This window comes from Mus musculus, chromosome 4 (assembly GCF_000001635.26).
Source record: "Mus musculus strain C57BL/6J chromosome 4, GRCm38.p6 C57BL/6J".
In the NCBI taxonomy this organism is placed as follows: domain Eukaryota; kingdom Metazoa; phylum Chordata; class Mammalia; order Rodentia; family Muridae; genus Mus; species Mus musculus.
Genome location: NC_000070.6, coordinates 20,450,491 through 20,472,586, shown reverse-complemented (window position 1 = coordinate 20,472,586; position 22,096 = coordinate 20,450,491). Strand labels below are relative to the sequence as shown.

The window sequence follows — 22,096 nt, the reverse complement described above, 5'->3', positions numbered from 1 at the left end:
CAGTTACCAAATGCTTACATAGCCTCGTGAGATGAGGGCATGCTTAGGAAATCACACAAAACCATGCATTGTGTGGGGGACTTGAAACGTGTATGCTGTGTTTAAGGAAACAGAAGAGAGGGAGAGATAATGTGTAGGTAATTTTAACATGGAGAAGTCAAGTCATTCACACCTCAATTTGTATAACCAGCATAGATACACAAGCCTAATGCCATGTTCCATACTAACTGAAAGGTATTTGTCAAAAACAGAAAGCCATCTTGCACTATAATTTTCATGTACTCCGAACTATTAGTCAAAGCAACCCATTTCAAAGGCAATGTGCAGGGGATGGCCAGGCTCAATGGTGATGACTTAGTATTTCTGGCTAGATAAATGCCCATCCACGAATTTGTTTTGCCAGAGTTCTCTTCTGCATGCTTATAGCCCTGTGTGGTCTATTAACTGCTCATTGGAGTGTATTATTTATATCCCACACAAACTAAAATTCAATCATACAGGCATCATTCTCAACCAGCAATATGTTAGAAGGAGCTCTACCCGTCTCCCATACAAACAGAAGTATGTCAGCTTCCTACCATGTGTGACAATGTGTTACAGAAATTATATAAATTAACTATATTTTTAGTAAAATGGTCCTTTGATCCATTCGTCGTCTGATGAGTTGAAAAATTCAGTGAAGGGTCAACTTACAGTTAGAATCCTTTTCCTACGATGCTCTGCAGTGAAGCCTACCAAATTAAGCATGCTGACTCTGGAGCACTGCCAGATTTTATACGAAAACTCTGATGCTCTAAAGAAAATCAAAGGATGACCCATCCTTCGGGGGCTTAATATGTTGACTTGAGTGATATGCCCCCTGGAAAGTGCCTAGTATAACACAAGGAATACAGCCTTCGTTACACTCAAATGTGTATAACTAGGCAGCTGCCATCAGTGTCTGGGAAAGGTCAGGAACAGAATCTATAATACAGTTTGGAGATCCTTATTTCCCTTCAGGCATTGTTTGTGCTATGAGTTTTTAAAAGGGCTAGTCTTATTGTAGCTTTGCTATGCTCTGGACAGTCTCAATACTTGTGCGGTTAGAACTGGGTTGTAATAATTAGGAACTACATGGCTTTTCTAGGGATGAAGTTCTGAGATACAGAACTTGCCTAGGGTCTGGAAGGGCCTGCTTCAGTTCCCAGAACAGGAAAACAAAAACGAACTAGCAAAAACCCTTGTCATGGCTTAGTATTACTTCATTAGAGGTTGGTTATTGGCTACTTTATTGCTGGCCTGCTCTGATACACATATGTTTCATTTGGTACTCTCTGATTAGCAAAACATCCATAGTTTTTGGTTTGGTTTTTTTTTATTTTTTTATTTTTTTTTTTTTTTGTATTTTTGATGTTTAGAAATAACCCATTAAATTTGTATTTAAGATATTTTCAATATCCATTGAATGGTGTATGGTTTAGAAAAGCATATATGAATGTATCACAATAAATGCAAGCATAACCTATCATGTGCATATGACCTCTTTAACAGGCTTTAGTGTAAATCTGCGGTGTTTGTGGAGTTTTAAGTAACGTAACATTATTACCATTTTTTCTTTGCAAAAAGCAAGTATTCTTAGAAAAGAGAAATGTTACATCACATACATTCATTTACAATTTACACACCAACATACGATCATTTTGAAACATTTTAAAATCATAAATGGCAAGGATATAGTAGATTGCATATTACAAACTCTTTTAGTATATATCTGAAAGGGTCATGATTTTAAAACAATGCCTAATGTTTATATTTTTATTATTTGACAAAGGGTAAAATTATGAAATAATTTCGAATTTTTATCTTAGAAATGGGATACAATGATTGCAACCTACTGATAGAAAGAAATTATTTAACTCAAATGCCTATTTCAACAATTCATAGATTTTTTTTTGTCAGTACAGTAAAATGAGAATACAAACAACTGTATTTCCTCAGTCAGTGGTCCTTACAGCGTAAACTGTTTGCACTTGTCCAGGAGTCTGCATCTCTATGCAGTGGTCTGATCTGGACCACATTAAATCAGATTGGCTAATGCTCTTATTGATGTTTCTGACTTTCGAAGCAAGATGTGGATGGATGGTCTTTTTTATAATAGAAATCAGATATTTGTTGTCAAAATACTGGGATTTTGAAGGCATTTCATGAACTTATTCTTTCACTAATTGATTACAAGAGTTGTGCACTACTCTCTGCAAAATAACACAACAGAGAAGTGTTTGATAATTCCTCTCCAATATTCCCTTTCAAAGTCCTCATTCAGAGATATGGACGTTCGATTTTGACTAGATTTCTGAAATTAAACAACTTTTATTATTAGATATTTTGTTCATTTACATTTCAAATACTATCCCAAAAATCCCCTATATCCTCCCCCTGCTCTGTTCCCCTACCCACCCACTCCCACTTCTTGGCCCTGGGGCATATGATCTTCACAAGACCAAGGACCTCTCCTCCCAATGATGGCTGACTAGGCCATCCTCTGCTACATATGCAGCTAGAGACACAGCTCTCAGGGGTACTGTGTAGTTTATATTGTTGTTCCTCCTATAGGGTTGCAGACCCCTTTATCTCCTTGTGAATTGAATATTTTCCATCTAATACATCTGAATATTTAGATGTATTTATGTAAGTGGCCAGACAGAAAGATAAAGAAATAGACAGTATATCGATAAATAGATTGGTAATAAGTAGATTGATGATTCACAGAAAACTACATAATTGTGTTATCTTTAAAAGATAATCACAGAAAACAGAAATCATGTGAGTACTCAGATTTAAGTTGTACCTGCAACTTAGAAAAGGATCTTAGGATTCTAGGTTTCCAGGTGTTCATTAACAACTGTAGGGACCAGGGCTTTACAATTTCTAAATCTTAGGATACCTGATAACAAGTGATTTTTTATCTCAGTACTCCCTGTTTACCCACAAAGGACATAATTATTGACATTTCTATTACTAATCGATTTCAAATATGTGATTTTCAACTGCATTTTTTCTTTCTTCTTCTCCACCCTTTATTTTCAGTATACAGTGTGGACTGCTCTCTGGGTCACTTGGAATGTGTTCATCATCTGCTTTTATTTGGAAGTAGGAGGCCTCTCTAAGGTGAGCTTACCATGTCTTTGATATACTTCGAAAGCATATAGTTATAAATTAACTACTATGATATACATTTTTATTATAATACTTGAGTGGAGAAATATAGAACTTTTATACTTAATACTGACTTAAAAAATAGTCTAAGCTGGTATGTGTTACCTATCTGTAATCACAGCACTTGGGAGGTTGAGATAGGAGAGTCATTTTAAGGTCATACTTGTTTCCATAGTGAATTCAGAGTTGGCATGTGCTCTGTGAGATGCTGCCTTAAAAAGAAAAAAAAAATGCCTGAATTCTATCATGAAAAAGTGATCTTGAAGAAATGCATGCTAATGTAAAGGGCTTTCAAAATCACGGCTTCTATTTTGTTTGTTATAGTGAAATTTGAAATTGAAGCTGATCTTGTAATGAATTCTCATGTGCTTGATGAATACATAGAATTATAGTGACTGCAGTCCTATCTATTAAAGCAAAAGGGGGTATGAATATTCATGGTTAAAGTAGGAAGGGGGTGTAAAGAATGGAATCTCTTTAACTATAGCACACTTACTAACATGTGAACACATGGGTACGGTGGCTTCTGTTCTGAGGTTCTCACTAGACAGAAGACTCTGCTCTTAATTCAACATGGAACACATGTTATTTCTGTCTGCTTACAAATCTTGTTATCATCAGGCTTCCTGAAAACATATCTTTTGATTGTTAAAAAAATATAAAAACAAACTGTGTTAAATTTCTAATTACTAGTCTTAAAATTTTTATCTAGCTTAGTATTCACTGTAAAGAAGATACATAACACAATAATACAAAAATATATAAGGAGATTTATTATATTTAAATATTTTATTTCTAAATAAATTTAAATTACCTATTGTTTACTGTCAGTCTGAAATCATACATAGAATACCGACCTATACTTTCATTTGGGGTCCTGATCTTACAACTTTACCTTAAAGACCAACGATGCTTTTAGAACTGTTAGACTCTATTGAAGTACATGATAAATAAAGCATGTCTGATTCAGCCAAAGGAGTGAACATCACTGAAGGATTTACTCTAGCACCTTTCTATACCATAGTGATTTAAAATTAGAGATTGCCATCATTTCTCCCATTGGAGAGTTCAGAGACCAGAAAGGACATTTCTGCGACTGAGACCCACACAAAAGCTGCAGCAGCTTTCTTGATGATTTATGCTACTGAGTGTTCATCACCACTAAAGACAGGACATAAAGCTTGACTAGACTCTGCATCCAGGTGTTGTTCCCTATCAAGTAGATTATAGGTCATTTTAAAATGCAAATCTGATAAATAAAAGAATAGTGAGCACCAAGTTGAACATAGTATTAGCCTTTAATTTTTTGTCTTGTAACTAGAATGGTCACTCTATTATATGGGTATCTTCATTTCACTGGGTGGAAACTGTCTTTTATTTTCTTCCTTATGAATTTATTTGAAATAAGTTAGAAGAGAGGAAGTTTGCCCTGAGGAATCGGCATAACAGTGTGTTGAAAGAATAGAGAGTTCCAATAACAAGCATTTAGTTCAGGTTTCATCTGTAGCACTTACTGTGAGCTGTGAACCAACCACTGTTCCCCTGTGATCCCGTGAAAGCATCCTAACAGGGCCAGGGTTGCCAGTGAATGTGATAGCAATTGGTGGCTCTGTTTATGTTTATCATACATGGTAACTCTGTAGGCTTCAAAACAGTTCTGTGGAGTAATAAAAATAAATAACAGCAGTTATATGCTCTGTACAAGTCCAGTTATCTATTACTGCTTGAGATTATTTTTGCCCTTTATAACTGTTTTTCCTGACAAGAATTTCTTTTCTTTTCTTTTCTTTTCTTTTCTTTTCTTTTCTTTTCTTTTCTTTTCTTTTCTTTTCTTTTCTTTTTCTTTCTGTTCTTGTTTTTACTTTTTTTTTTCTGGTCTCCTTTTATTGGATATTAGTTAGCAGGTTTGAAAAAGACTTGACCAGGATGGGAACTGGGCAGATAGTCATGTTCAAAAGAGTAGACAAACCTCCATACAGGTCCCTCCTTGGTGGTTCTTGAGTCATTGCTTATGCTTGTGTTCATTATAAGAATAGCATTAGCAGAAGAGCACATAGGAAGCCAGCCCCATGCTGTGCCCAACAAGCTGATGCATTTGGGACCTTGGCTGTTTGTTTTTAACCCATTCAGAAATCCATTAGGTTGCCAACAAAAATTTTTGGTTAAAAGGATGCAGGAGTCCAAAAAGAATATTCTTATTATGTTCGCTTAACTTTTACAGTCTTTCTGGCTAGGCACAGTTAAATCTCAAATGGAGCCTACAGAAATCTACTCTGAAAGAGTAAAAGTTAAGGACCCTTGATAAGAAATACCCCTGCCAAGCTTCTTACTGTATTCTGTTTTCTAAGAAAACCCTTAGCCATATGTGATAGCTTCTGTACTAAACTTATTAAAGAGTTCTCCATCTTCTGCTAGTTCTGTAATTACTCACTTTATTAGATTAACAGAAGCTACCCTGTACCTTGAGTTTTACCCAAACATGCATTCTGGAACAAAGAACCTGTTGAGCGCATTTTCCTGGGGAAATGTACAGTAAGATTTATTCATACCAGGAAGAGAGTGCAGCAATATGTCAAATCACAGCTCTGTCCATGTTCAGCTTAATGAACCTGTATCATCAAGGGTTTCCCAGAGAAGAAAATGGCTAGGCTGAGTGTACATTACAGAAGGGATTTATTATATTTGCTCACACAAGTCAGGTTGAACAATAACCATCTTCATGCTCAAAGGGCTAAGAACATGGTAATTGCACAGTCCATAAGAATGACCACCTCAGTAGTTCCAATCTGGAGAGCAACCGGTTCAAAAAATAAGGCAAAGAACCCAGGTTCAGATCTCACCAAGGATATGCAACAGTCATTGTAGGCATAGAGGAGATGCATGTTTCAGCAAGGCAGGCAGGCAGGCAGGTAGAAACAATTGCATTTCCTTAAGATTGGACTGCTGCTGGGAGACCCCCTTTACCCTGAGGGAGGGTCTCCCTCTGAAATTAATTCTTCCAAAAATACCCTTATGAATTACACAGACGTGTCTTATACTTGACCCCAGACTCAATAAAGTTGACAATATTAACCAGGACAGAACTAATGACTTTATTAGGATTGCTTACACAAGGACAGGCAAGACAAAGGTGTCTAAATGACTGAAAAGTCCCACCTCAACATGAGTTCTCAACATAGAACCATATCACTGGAATTCCCTACAGATGTCACTGACATCTACCTACCTTACTGTCTTTTTCCTGATAAGTATCCACTTGCCATTTGTATAACTTTGAAGATGGATTTTGTGTTTCCTTTAAGTTTGCCTACTTTCCTGGTCTATGTGTTTTGTGAGCTTCTTGTGTTGCCCTGCTCCCACGAAGAAATGTTTCTATCCCTAAGAAACAGCTACAGAATAGAATCTTCCTGCAAACACTGAACCCGGAGTAATCTTCACATTGTGTCTGTGAATGTAGTAATCATTCTGTAGTGGTATATGGGTGATAACTTGGTACTCCTAAAGAAGTAATGATCCTATGAGAACAAATAATGAGGCAGGGAGCCCTTGCCTGGTACAAACAAAATGCCAGTGCAGTAAGGTAGATGAAAAACTATCCATGTGTGAAGTATGTAGGTGAGGTATAAATAGACTAAGCACAATCGTTAAAGACAGGTTCAAATACTAGGTTTTTACAAAAACAAGATTCATGTTACTGATGTAAATATATTTAAATGTACGCATTCAGTAGACATTAAAAGATAGAATAGGATATTAAAAGACAACAAGAAGAAAATCTTTGCAGTCCTATATCATAAAACCCAAGTCAAATATCATAATCCACATAAAAGAGATGTTTTATACTAAGTATAAGAGCATAAATTCATCAGTGAGACATAATACTTAATCATATCAAAACACAAATGTTTAATTACATGAAACAAAGAGAGAAATTGAGATGATGGAAACAAACATGGAGAATTTAATAATAGTTTTGTGCTTATTACTATAAAATAGGAACAATTAAATAGAAATAAAAATTGTGCAATCTGTATGACCAATGTATATACTGTATTACAATCAGGACCAAATAAATGTATATTTTATTAAAATATCTGTGGAACAAAATGATCAAAATTGTATTCTGAGTCACTCATAAATACCAATAACAAATAGTACAGAGTACTCTTTGCCACAAACAAAACAGTAACTTGAAATCTAGAATGGTTAAAAATCTCTAGAAAGTGCTTAAATACTTGGAAATCAAGGCAATTTTAAATAATCTACAAATCATAGTATGAATTTGGAGTAATTTAAATAATTTTAAAGAGCAAAACAAAAAACAGATTGGATGGAGGAATTCAAGCAGTGCTCAGAGACTATGCCTTACAGCAAATATTACTAAAAGTGGAAGTTTTAAACAATATTTACAACTATTGATCTTCAGAGGAAAACTGAGCTGTGTGTGTGATCCCATACTGTGTTGCTTTGGGCTAATAAATGAAAGTCTAACTCTGAGATAAACGAAAGAGCAACGCAAATTCTCATTGTCAGTAAAGAGTCATGACTATAGATGATCCAGACATACAAAAACACCAATAACATTGGCATTTTAAATGAAATGAATTGATTTCTTAACAGAATAACAGCAAAAATATCATAACCAAAATAGAAAAAAATAGCCAACCAAAACTTAGCATTAAAAATGTTTATAAAAGAAGACCCTCAAGCACACGTAGAGCCAAGGATAATATGGCAAGCAGACATGCTAATCTTTTTTTTTCCATTTTTTATTAGGTATTTAGCTCATTTACATTTACAATGCTATACCAAAAGTCCCCCACACCAACCCACCCCCACTCCCCTACCCACCCACTCCCCCTTTTTGGCCCTGGCGTTCCCCTGTACTGGGGCATATAAAGTTTGCAAGTCCAATGGGCCTCTCTTTACAGTGATGGCCGACTAGGCCATCTTTTGATACATATGCAGCTAGAGTCAAGAGCTCCGGGGTACTGGTTAGTTCATAATGTTGTTCCACCTATAGGGTTGCAGATCACTTTAGCTCCTTGGCTACTTTCTCTAGCTCCTCCATTGGGAGCCCTGTGATCCATCCAATAGCTGACTGTGAGCATCCACTTCTGTGTTTGCTAGGCCCCAGCATAGTCTCACAAGAGACAGCTACATCTGGGTCCTTTCAATAAAATCTTGCTAGTGTGTGCAATGGTGTCAGCGTTTGGATGCTGATTATGGGGTGGATCCCTGGATATGGCAGTCTCTACATGGTCCATCCTTTCATCTCAGCTCCAAACTTTGTCTCTGTAACTCCTTCCATGGGTGTTTTGTTCCCAATTCTAAGGAGGGGCATAGTGTCCACACTTCAGACTTCATTCTTCTTGAGTTTCATGTGTTTAGCAAATTGTATCTTATATCTTGGGTACCCTAGGTTTGGGGCTAATATCCACTTATCAGTGAGTACATATTGTGTGAGTTCCTTGGTGAATGTGTTACCTCACTCAGGATGATGCCCTCCAGGTCCATCCATTTGGCTAGGAATTTCATAAATTCATTCTTTTTAATAGCTGAGTAGTACTCCATTGTGTAGATGTACCACATTTTCTGTATCCATTCCCCTGTTGAGGGGCATCTGGGTTCTTTCCAGCTTCTGGCTATTATAAATAAGGCTGCTATGAACATAGTGGAGCATGTGTCCTTCTTACCAGTTGGGGCATCTTCTGGATATATGCCCAGGAGAGGTATTGCTGGATCCTCCGGTAGTACTATGTCCAATTTTCTGAGGAACCGCCAGACTGATATCCAGAGTGGTTGTACAAGCCTGCAATCCCACCAACAATGGAGGAGTGTTCCTCTTTCTCCACATCCTTGCCAGCATCTGCTGTCACCTAAATTTTTGATCTTAGCCATTCTGACTGGTGTGAGGTAGCATCTCAGGGTTGTTTTGATTTGCATTTCCCTGATGATTAAGGATGTTGAACATTTTTTCAGGTGTTTCTCTGCCATTTGGTATTCCTCAGGTGAGAATTCTTTGTTCAGTTCTGAGCCCCATTTTTTAATGGGGTTATTTGATTTTCTGAAGTCCACCTTCTTGAGTTCTTTATATATGTTGGATATTAGTCCCCTATCTGATTTAGGATAGGTAAAGATACTTTCCCAATCTGTTGGTGGTCTTTTTGTCTTACTGACGGTGTCTTTTGCCTTGCAGAAACTTTGGAGTTTCATTAGATACCATTTGTCAATTCTCGATCTTACAGTACAAGCCATTGCTGTTCTGTTCAGGAATTTTTCCCCTGTGCCCATATCTTCAAGGCTTTTCCCCACTTTCTCCTCTATAAGTTTCAGTGTCTCTATAAGTTGCAGTTTTTATCACAATTGCTCTGTAGTTTTTTTCTGTTATTATCCTTTGAAGGGCAGGATTCGTGGAGAGATAATGGGTGAATTTAGTTTTGTCGTGGAATACTTTGGTTTCTCCATCTATGGTAATTGAGAGTTTGGCTGGGAAGGTGCACAGTTATCTGGTGTTTGGACCTCCTCCTGGCTGAGGATGAAGGCCCAAAACAGGATCTTTCCCAGAAGCTGTGTTGCTTTGGCCAGGAAGGTGGCCGGTTGTCTGGAGCTGAAGATGGCGCCGCCTCAGAAGCTTTGTGGCTCTCGCCTGACCCAGAACCGGCTGGCCTCTGTATTCCACACCGTCACCCGTGCAGCCTGCCCTCCGCGGAGTCCTGGAGCCAAGGAGACTCCCGCTGCCGGGGCCTGAGGCACAAACCTCTCGGGCTGGGCGGACTCCTGTGCCAGCCATGCTAATCTTATTTCACCTTTTTAGATAATGAAGGTTAAAACATATCCAAAATACATTTCGGGTATTACATGATTCTGCTATTGCATATTATGTGAAAGCCGTGTTGTCAGTGAAATCCTAACAGTCTTTGGGTCTTTCCCAGGAAACGTGCCATTATGAAGGATGTTAGGAAGTTACATTACTGAGTGTTTCTGAAATGTTATTTGTCTTAGTCAGGGTTTCTATTCCTGCACAAACATGGCGAAGAAACAAGTTGGGGAGGAAAGGGTTTATTCAGCTTACACTTCCACTTTTCCTTTCATCAAAGGAAGTCAGGACTGGGACTCAAGTAGGTCAGAAAGCAGGAGCTGATGCAGAGGCCATGTAGGGATGTTACTTACTGGCTTGCTTCCCCTGGCTTGCTCAGCTTGCTTTCGTATAGAACCCAAGACTACCAACCCAGGGATGGTACCACCTACAAGGGGCCTTTCCCCTTGATCACTAATTGGGAAATCGCCTTACAGTTGTATCTCATGGAGGGATTTTTCTCAACTGAAGCTCCTTTCTCTGTGATAACTCCAGCCTGTGTCAACTTGACAAAAACCAGCCAGCACACTATTTAACTTAATGACATCCAACTGTATGTTGCTACTAAGTTCTTGGGTAACTTTAAATTTTTACCTAATGTTACATAATATACATAATATAGTTTTCACACCTATTATTTGCAATTATGAATGTCTTAGTTAGGGTTATTATTGTTATGATTAAATCCTGTGGGCAACAGTAAATAGGGAGGAGAGAATTTATTTGGTTTACACTTCCACATCACTGCTTATCAGTGGCAGAAGTGAAAACAGAACTGAAGCAGGGCAGGAACCTAGAGGCAGGAGCTGTTGCAGAACCCATAGAGGAGTGCTGGCTACTATCTTCTTTCACTGTTTTGTTGTTAACTCAGGACCAACCATCTAGAGGTGGTCCTACCCACAATGGCCTAGGCCATCCCAATCAATCAGTAATGAAGAAAATGTCCTACAGGGTTGCCTATAGCCTGATGTTATAGAGGCATTTTCTCAATTGCTGCTCCCTCCTCTCTGATGACTGTAGCTTGTGTCAAGTTGACATAAAACTAGCCAACACAGTGAAATTTAAACTAGGTTCCTTTCCTCAATTAGGGAGGTGAAGAGGGTGTTGCTAACTTCAAGTGGAAGAACTCATTTATCTTGCTTAATTATTTAAGATTTTTAAAATAGTATACATTATTCAATGTACTCAGGCGTTAACTACGTTTGCTCTTTTTATTAGTAATTTGCACCTTTTACACTGTCTTACAGCATGATGTTTTGGTCTTTAGTTTCCTGGAGCTTAATTTTTTTGAACTATGTAAAGTGGCAATCTAACATACTTTCCACAGAATCATAACAATAGTACAAATCATGTTTATTGGGTAGACTTGGCACTGATGTATGGTTTTTTATTAAGTAATAAATGTTATAGGACTTGATATAATACAATCATGTGTGACACATTGCTCTTTAAATGAAATTAGTTTGTTTATTGAGTAGAAATAATCTATAATCCAACATCCTCTTCCTCTGTGATTTGGCCTCATACATTCACAGGGTTTTCTTTGTAGGGCTATATTTGAACAAATGTGTTTCAAACATACACATACATGCCTCATTTTGGCTTTATTTTAGTTACTACATTGAACTTTTAATTAAATTAGAATATGTGAGGTAAAACTTTCATTATACAAGTCAGGAAAGAAATCTCTAGTAACAGAGAACTAGCAACTGGTAGGAAGCCAAAATGAATGAACATAAAAAGGCGGGTGATAAATTATGGTTTGATTCAAAACCTACCATCCATCAAAATTAGCCTTCACAGGCAGTCCGGATTTCTGGGTTCCACTGGACAGAGACCTTAATATGACCCATGCAGAGAGAAAGCTGAAAATTCAGATGCTCAAATAAACAAGAGGCTAAAGAACTGGGTTCCGAAGCCTTCAGACAGCCAGGAGTAGTGACAGCCTTAACAGAACGCTGCTGCTTAGATGGAAAAAAGGGCCCAGCTGCTGTCCATCTGCTCCTGCTTTACATTACTAAGGTGTGATGGGGGAGGATGTGATTGTCCCATATGGAGCTACCATCTGCTGCTTTGCCAGGGCAAGGAAGGGTCTGGATTAGAGGTCTAACTGGTTACACAAACCCAAGTCTTTTCAAAAAAGATTCAATGTAGCCTGAAAAGATGGAGACAACTGAGGTCATCCTGAAACTCAGTCTGGCCATTCTCACTAATGAACAGTACAGGCCCTCATGAATGATTAGACACCTGGTTAAATTCTTATTAGACCCTTGATGGTAGTTTTCAGATGCATTGATATCCTGTACCACCCAGCCCTACAGCAGGTATCTGCCACTACGGTCTTGAACACATTGAATCTCCCCACATCTTCTAACACTTGAAGGTGATGGATGCACTGTGTTTGAAAATCACTGTATATGGGTAACCAAAGTGTTTGTATAGTATCATCTTCTGGAGTTGCACTTCCCTTTCCTACAAAACCTAGGAAACTAAATCAATCAAGTTGTTAAGTTGTTCTTAACTTAAATTTTTTAAAATTGAATGAAATAATACTATGTGGAGATTAGGAAAGACCTAAACATATCATGAGGTCTCAGGAAATGATGGTTCTTTATTGTTATCATGGTCATCTTTATAAATTTGGGACAAATTAATAGAGATTATTCACCTTGAAATCCTTTGGGGCATATATTTATTAGTCTGCAAGAGCTACCCAATGTAAATTTGTAGGACTAAGTGGTTTAGGGAAGTGTTAAACAGCCTTTTGATAGGATCTCAGTGCTGCACATTAACTTCTCAGGTGCATTGCTGTTAGCTAAATCCTTCCCTTCAACAGATAAACAGCTTCTTGATATAATCTGCAGGCAGGTGTTCTCTGTGATCTTTCTGCTCCCACTTGAAGTACATCAAACATCTTTGAGAGCCTCTGTGGTTGTTTGTATGTCTTTTGTTTTCTAGATTAACAGGGAGACAATTAATAACTTAATGCCACTTCTTTGAAATTTGAAGATTTGAAATAATTTTTCTCCTGAGGAATATATTCAGAACATAAATGCAAAACCCTTTCCCATTTTCTATCACATCCTTGAATCACTAGAGTCCTGGACCCTGGAATAGGACAGCAAGGGAATGAAGAAAGGAAAGATACACAGACAGAGAAATGCTTGAATTGGGTGGTTTGTCCACTCTAATGGAAACATGTCTCTCAATATACACACATGGACAAGAGGAAGGATTTTTCAATCCCTCTGTACCGAGGAAAAGTTTTGCCATTCCCATTAGGCTGAAGCACAGAAGTCCTTGACATTACTCTGCTTGTGGTAACACATGCATTTACTCAGGATTTCACACAATCTCTACAGTTTTCTACATTAATAAATACTGGAAGTTGTGAGTTACAGTGAGAACATGAGTTGTAGTGCTTTTTTTTATTCCAAAACAATTAGGCTGGTATTTTAATAATATCTTTTAAAGTTTTTTTCCCAGAATTCTACAAATATTAATCTAATATTTATTCTAAATGAGTTTTCTTGAGGCATACAATACTAATATATTATCTTAGAGAATGTCAAATGTATCATGTTTTCACAGAATTCTGAATGCATATTACTTTCTGTGGACATCAATTTAGTCATAAAAAAGGGCAATTCTATGAAAATTTATCCAATCTTAATTATGAGCTTGGATCAAAAGCCTTCTAAAATGCTCCAAGAACAGGATTGAACTAACTCATCATGGCCTGCTTCATACAGGTGCTATGTTTGTGTCCTTACCTCCAGAATAGAAATTATCTGCATTTTAGAGATAAGGGACCTTGATGAGAGGATACTGCCTTGCACATGTGCAATATCGGAGTGTCAGGCTTAATGGCCCCATCACCCTTCATTGTAATCCACACAGAAGAAAACCTATATGCAATTGTTTCTCACTGACTTGTTCCACCTCACTTTTTTGGTTATTAGAATTTTAGTTTTTAAAGAAATGTAAACTGCTTTTTCCCTAAAGACAATAATAGTACTTTTTTGAGTGTCATTTTACATAAGCTGACAGGGTTGCTCATGAGAGTCTTCGGTTAAATCCTCACATACATAGTCCCCTTGAGCAGCCTGGGGCCTCAATGAATTCATTCTCAAGGCATATTGTCAATGGTCGATTTCCTATGTGTTACTCAGTAAATTATTTTTCTTGGTCAAGATTTGCTTTCCTCCAAGGCTAGATTCTTCAGGATGGATAATCAAGACTGATTATCTGCCCAGGAGACATTTCATGGCAAACAGTTCCCCATCACTTTCATGGCTTACAGTCCAAAGAAAGAACTTAAGCCATATCTTTCCCTTTGGTGTGGGAACCAGTGCCTGGAATGCCTGAAAACAAAATGGGCAACACCTCTGTTCAGTGAGGGGCTTGATTCTTCTTGGACCTATTCCTCAGTAAAGAAAGGTTAAACATAGTTTTCTAAACTTCATCAAATACCAGCATTTTTATGATTGTTATTATACAAGGACACCCTAATGTTGTTATTGCACTGATATGCAGAAATCACAAACTTCCATTTGCTATTACAATCATGAGTAATAGCAAGGGTTGTAAATTAGAATTCTGTTATAATCTCATATTTTTTATCAAAGTTCAATTAAGTCTTTCTCACTAGAAGGAGGATATACTATTTGTTGTAACTATTGGAGCTCTTTCACATGTCTTATGATTAGAGACTACATTAAAAAAGGTCTATGCAAATATCCTCCTGACTCACTCTCCACATGGGAAAGATAAGGACCTTCACACCTATGCAAATTTGCCTAGAAATGCTTTATCTCTGCTCTATGTATTTTGTTCTTTCTCATTTCTCTACTGAAAACATAAAATGTTACTGAGATAACATTTTAAGAAAAGATAATAATTTTACCTATGTATCAAGATTATTTCCAGCATAACATTAATTATGGAATTGTTTGGCCTTGCCTAGTAAATAAGAGCTCAAATCCTGTCTTAAATCTAAATTCTATCATTAATAACTGGGTAATAATTTAAATAAGAGTGATGGGAATGAAAAATTAGCATCCTTGCTTCAGGAGATTGAAATCTGTTGTTTCAAATCAGCTTTAGCTAATCACCTAAGCTAACCACTTCTCAGAATTTTTGTGAAGGTTAAGTCTGAACAACATGATTGGATTAAGATCTACCTAAGAGATTAATGAAACACAACTGTGATTGTGTCTACAATAGCATTTACAAACACCATTAGATCATCCAGACTTTGATATAACAATGGTTTAATCCATGCATTGATACAAATTAGTGCAGAAATGAGAGGCTAATGGATCTATGGAGGTAGAGGCTGCTTGGGAGAATGGATCAATAAGGAATCGTCTCGGCTACTGTATGTTGTCATAAACCTTTCCTGCTTTGGTTCGCCTGGGTTTGTTTGTTTGTTTTGTTGTTGGTGTTATTGATGTTGGATTTTCGTTGATTTTGAGACAGGGTCTCATGTACAACATGCTGGAATACACACACACACACACACACACACACACACACACACACTGGCCTTCAACTTCTGATCCTCCTGACTCTACTTTCTATGTGTTAGGATTATAGTTAGGGGCCATAATCTCCTTTACCATTCTCCTTTTATGATTCTGTTCTGCTTCTATCTGCTTCTAGGCCAACATATGGCCTGTTTCTCTAAGCCTTTCCCATCAGAATAAATCAAAACCTCTGAAACCATGAGCCAAAATAAAACTTTCTTCCATTTAGTTGTTAATATCAAGTGTTTTATTCATAGTGATTCACACAAAACTAATATATTTATATATACTTCCCCCCTCTTTCCCTATATTTTCCTTGAAAATAAAAATGGGAAATAGCAGTTTACTAAGCCAGTTTCAAGGGATTTTTATCTCAGTCAGTTATGAGTCTGTTCCAGTGACTAAAGGGATCTGTCTCAATGTATATCTAAATATGATGAAATATCTGACCACCTTCAATAAACTGGTATTTGAAAGAATACAATTACCCCAGTACAAAAAGGAATATATTGCATAACCCTAAATAATTCTGAGTCACCACAATTGCTGAAATTTCATGTAAGTATCATGATCAGGAGAATTTGGATACTGCAGAGATCTTGCTTTTCCAGCTTGTATTCAAAGGCTTCGCTGCCATTAAAAGGCAATTTAAGGATTCTGGTGCATTTTTGATGCAGTCAATTAAACATGAGATTGTTTTTGAAGAACAACACATAGTACAAACACAACACATGTAATTGCCTTTTAAGATTTGGGATTTTCTTATGATGTTAATTGGTTTGTTTAGAAAGCACAATCTCTTTGCTGTGAAGCATCAACAAAGAGTCCAACCGTGGCAATGGATTTCAGGTGATATTTTCCATGGTTACATTGCAAAAAAGACTATGATAAACATGTTTCACTATAGTGACTTACTTCTCTAAGCTAAGTAGCAGTATATACTTTTGGCAAATGTATAAGGTAAAATTATGCACCTGCAGCTTTTCTGAATGAAGTTTGTAGAATGGCCCTGTAATTGACAGGGCAGCCTGTATTGACAATCATTCAGTTTCTCAGCCAAGTATGTTGCAGAGACAGATCACAACTCATTTCAATGCTTTTTATCAATGTTTCCTCTGTAGCCTAATGAGATAAAAATCATCCTTAATAAATTATTTTGCAAAGAGAACCTATATGATCAAGTATTGTGATGCCATGAACAATTATTGGTCTAAGATGTCAGACTGAATCAGGGCAATGTCACAAGCACAGATGTCTATGAAAGTGCTCGGGTGCCCGATTTGTTAATTGTCTGGTTACAGTAGCTGCTGGGGGCCCCATGGTTCTAAGCATGCTGGCTGTTAAAACACAAGAACTCTGGATCACTTGCTGAGCAAGGATAAGTGTGAAAATGTAAGCAGAACAGAATGATGAGAGTATCAAGCATACAGGTCAGGAAGAGTGTATGAAGCGACTGACCAGAAAAATACAACGTGAAATATGAGAAACAGGCGGGAAGATAGGTTTTACTGTTCTTGATTCAAAGACAAACCATAATCCATTGAAAGGATCCTAACAACACAATGTCTGCGTACAAGTGGCACAAAGTAGGGTGTTAGCTATGACATGGACATGCCTGGGAAGATGGGTGAGGGAATGTGGGGAATTTTAGCTCTCTCTTGTGTTCTGTCTGAGGATTGATAAGAGAGAAAGATGAGAAGAATTACTTAATGTGGACATCACTCAGATCTGGCAGTTAGCGAGTCTAACTCAGTATAGATCGCGGGATCGAGGTCAGAGGTTGAAAGCTGAAGAGCACAAGGATCAGCTGAGGTCTGCTTCGTCAGGATTGAGCTGATGTCTCCCAGTCCTTTGCAGGGCAGGAGCTCATCATTGATTCACCTTTCCCTGTTTCCTGACTCAGCAATAGAAGAAATTCAGGACTAAGTCAGCACCCATTTGTCTGATGAATAATTGCCAGTATCTGTGCAGGTCAAATCAGCAAAAACTTCTCACCACTGGGCATATGTCCAAATAGGAGAAATCAGTATATTAAAAAGACACCTGACTACATGTGCCCGTTGCAGTCCTTTTGAACCAACCAAAATTGGGGATCAAATGAGGTGCCCTGCAACAGGTGAATGGATAAAGAAAATGTGGCATAGATACAACAGAATATTATTCTTATTTAATATGAATAGACTCCTGTCATTTACGGCAATATGGATGGTGCTGAAAAACATAATATTAAATGAAACAAGGCAAATGCCAAAAGATCCCATATCCCACATGCTACCTATCAAATGTATGAACTAAAATAACTTGATTACACAAAAGTAGAGTGGGATAGTGGTCATTGAAGGTAGAGGAATACAGAGAGCTGAGAAGAGAAAAAGACTGATAAAGCCTACCAAAAAATAGCTTGGTAAGGATTACTTCTATTGTATGGATAGAGATGGTAAAAGTAGTTTTGCTTGACTCTTCTAGTTGTTGACAACTTATTTATGGAACCTGAATATTCAAATTACATCAGAAAGGCCAAATGTGAAATAAAATTCAATAAAAATTAAAAGGAAAGATGGCCCTTTATATTAAATTACAAAATAAGCAGTGGATTTCCATTAAAAAAGTGACAGCATTTTTCTAGTTCTCAGGTACCCACATCCATTTAGTCATCCTTCATTGGTCAGGTGGCAGAGGCTTTTGCTTGTCTTTTAATACCCAGTACCCCTGTTGGTTAAAGATCTAGGAAAACCTGGCTTTTATCTAAGGTTTCAGGACTCTGTCTGTCTGTCTCTGTCTGTCTGTCTGTCTGTCTGTCTGTCTGTCCCTGCCTCTCTCTCTGCCTCTCTCTCTCTCTCTGTCTCTCTCTGTCTGTCTGTCTGTCTGTCTCTCTCTGTCTCTCTGTCTCTGTCTCTCTCTGTCTCTCTGTCTCTCTGTCTCTCTCTCTCTCTCTCTCTCTCTCTCTCATGCATACACACAGTTTTGACAGAGGAGATACCGTAGAATATAATGGAATAGCTGTTTAAGAGCTATTAGAAGCAGAGCAAAATTTAGTCAACCAATACAAATTACTGCCTTGATTTTGGTAGATCAGAAATCTTACATATGTTTTGCAGGGCTAAAACCAATGTGCGTATGGGGCTGTATTTCTGTCTAGAGAGGTTGGACAGAAGAGTGCATGCACCTTCAAGGTGACCACATGCATAGTGATGAATCCTTTTATTCTCAAAGCCAAGAAATGTGGCAATATTCTTGGTATTCTGTGGTTAAAAAGTATCCTTGGTTTTGAAAGACTCCTGGGATGAAAACTGGGTTCAGCCAGTTACACAAGGTAATCTTTCTACCTGCCAAATCTTATTTCAGTCATATTTGTAAAACCTCCTATTCTTTCTCATCTTTTTGTATTTTTTATTTATTAGGTATTTTCTTCATTTATATTTCAAATGCTATCCCAAAAGTCCCCCATATCCTCCCCCCCCACTCCCCTACCCACCCACTCTCACTTCTTGACCCTGGCATTCCCCTGTACAGAGGCATATAAAGTTTGCAAGACCAAGGGGTCTCTCTTTCCACTGATGGCTGACTAGGCCATCTTCTGATACATATGCAGCTAGAGACAAGAGCTCCAGGGGGTACTGGTTACTTCATATTGTTGTTCTACCTATAGGGTTGCAGACCCCTTTAGCTCCTTGGGTACTTTCTCTAGCTCCTCCATTGGGGGCCCTGTGATCCATCCAATAGCTGACTGTGAGCATCCACTTCTGTGTTTGCTAGGCCCCGGCATAGTCTCACAAGAGACAGCTATATCAGGGTCCTTTCAGCAAATCTTGCTAGTGTATGCAATGGTGTCAGCGTTTGGAGGCTGATTATGGGATGGATCCCCAGGTATGGCAGTCTCTAGATGGTCCATCCTTTCGTCTCAGCTCCAAACTTTGTCTCTGTAACTCCTTCCATGGATGTTTTGTTCCCATTTCTAAAAAGGGGCAAAGTGTCCACACTTTGGTCTTCATTCTTCTTGAGTTTCATGTGTTTTGCAAATTCAAAACCTCCTTTTCACGTAGGAAGCAGGCACAGGTGCTGTGGCTGAGGAAATGAATATCTTAGAGACTATTATTTTATTACTACAGATATGACAATCATGTTACCCTGAAGATGGTCTTGAAAATATTACCAGTACATGAGAATCTGAATCACAAATAATTGTGCAGACTGAAGTTTCATAGTAGCTCTTGCCTGCCTCGTGCCATGTTCATTTTTCTATTAAAATATATACATCAGCCCCTGTTAAGTAATGTGAAATATGTAGTTAAAATCATTACCTCAACAGCCATACTGAAGTGTACAATTCCTCTACTCTTGGTTTATTTCGTTCCAAGCATAGTACCCAAAGCTCTAGCCAGTATACAATGGTTACCCCCTAACGTGTTCAATGCACAATGTTCTCAACTTAAACTTTCATTAAATTGTGTGGTGGTTTGAATGAGGTGTTTCCATAGTCTCAGACATCTGAACGCTTGGTTCCATGTTGGGTTGTTTAGGACATGTGTGACCTTACTAGAGGAAGTGCATCACTGGGAGTGGGTTATGAGTATTCTAAGATTCAGATCGATTCTAGTTTTCTGTCTCCTGTATATTTATGGTTTGAAGATGTGAATTCCCAACTTCCTGTTCCTGCCACTTCCCCATCATAAAGTAATGTTATCCCCCTGGAACTGTAGGCAAAATAAACTTCTCATTTTGTTAATTTTATCACTAGCACAGTGAAAAAAAAAAAAAGAAAAAAAAGAAAAAACCCTAAATTGTACCACTTATTCAGAATCGGTATAACTTTGATGCCTCTGTAAAGTAAAAAATGTAAGCAGTGACAATTAATAACAGGAAAGTCAAACATTCAGTGAGAACTAACAGGAGGATGCTTGGGGTGGTTGCAGTGATAATAGAAAGCAGACACACTCTATACCAGGGCTGGAAGCATAGTCTTTACCAGGATTCTCCCCAGGATCCGAAGCTGCTTTACCAGGAAAAAATGAGCTTAGGCGTATGTCGTTCTCTGTAAAGAAAAGCATTTCACATGACTTTCACAAAGATGCTAGTATTTTCCTTCAGAAAAGTGCTTTGAGTTTGTGCATTTGCTTTTCTTGATTGGCTTCTTCCAATTTTCTGCCTCAACTCCACACTCATTTTCAGTCTCTCCTTTGGTCATCATGTACCATATAGAGAACTCTGTGGGCTATGGGGGTCAGAACTGAGGTCACTGCACTGGAGAGGTGACTATGAATAAAATAAGTTTAAAACACAGGAGGTCTTAAGTTACACAGTGTGCCTGGCAGTGACCTAAACTATCTACTGAGTGAGGCACAGTAAGGGGGAAATGTGTCTATGGCATCCTCTTGATGCTATTGGTGTTAATGTTCCTGAGCTTACAGAGACAAGAGTGTTCCTCAAGCAGAAGACTGTTCATTGTTCCTTCCATAGCTTAGCTCAGAGCCAGTACTGACTCACACTAAAGGACAGGTAAATATGCTTCCCACAGAATCCCCTTAAGGAACTACAGTGCTGAAAAAGAATCGTGCAGAGAAGTCCTTTCAGAACAAGCTCTCTCTTTCTACATTTATTTCAGCAACAAAAATTCAATTTGCTTGAGCTGTGTGGAGACAGGAATTGACCCGCTCTCTAGAACAAAGTGCAGCAATTTGACAATATAGTTTTAAAGGGGCCTTCTGATGCTTTGCTTGGTAGAAAGAATTCATCATTTATTCTTGTCCTGTAATTATAGAATTAATAAAGAAGACTGAGTATGCCTCTGAGTATTTGACTATTAGGGCATTGAGGCTATCCTGATGTCTGAGAAATGGCCCTGCCCTGCTTTGGAATAGCATCAGAAGCACCAGATGTATAGTAAGCTGCGCTTGCCATCAACTGAGATACTGAGGTATAATAATAACTGCAGTCATTATCCTTGCATACAATTTTGCATGAGGAGAGCACAATATGGATTTCAGTTCCGTATAAAAGGCGGACTACCTGATGTCTGAAATCAATGGATGTCAGAAGAGCCTAGACATTGGGTGATGTGCATGAATAATTGAAGACCGACTTGTTAACTGCAGAAGTGAAGTTGGCCGCACAGAGAGAAGCCATTGTCAATTGCCAGCAATTTACTATGTTTTTGAAAACCACAGGCAGCAATTTACAGAAGAGATTAGGCCAGTTACTGTATGTGGGTGGCATTTTCTTGATTTAAGATGTCAATCTGGAAAGCTGTAAAGTGACAGCTGGAGTTGGGAATGAGGTGATAAAGTTTATCGAGGAACTGCTTTTCCCTGAGCATGCCTATATTTCTATGTGGGATGCCCCTGAGCCCGCATCCCCTGCTGTGCCTAGCTGCTGTATGCAGATGAGCATTGTCACAGAAGGGTGATCTATTCACTTTCAGAAACATTAAGCACCTTTGGAACACTAGGTGTTCTAATGCAGAGCTTTTATGAGGGGGAGGTGTTCAGATTTTATTTCTTGAAAAAGAAATCACTGT

The 22,096-nt window shown here is 38.0% G+C and overlaps 1 protein-coding gene across 5 annotated transcripts in view; it reads left to right on the top strand.

Moving 5' to 3' along the window:
* The window catches only part of Nkain3 (Na+/K+ transporting ATPase interacting 3), a 669,681-nt gene that overhangs the window by 308,123 nt on the left and 339,462 nt on the right, over positions 1 to 22,096 (top strand). For all 5 annotated transcript variants that reach the window (XM_006537951.4, XM_011250046.3, NM_001290410.1 and 2 more), the window contains exon 3: positions 3,067 to 3,147. In XM_006537951.4, coding sequence (XP_006538014.1) covers positions 3,067 to 3,147 — 81 coding nt within the window. The remainder of the gene's footprint in view (positions 1 to 3,066; positions 3,148 to 22,096) is intronic.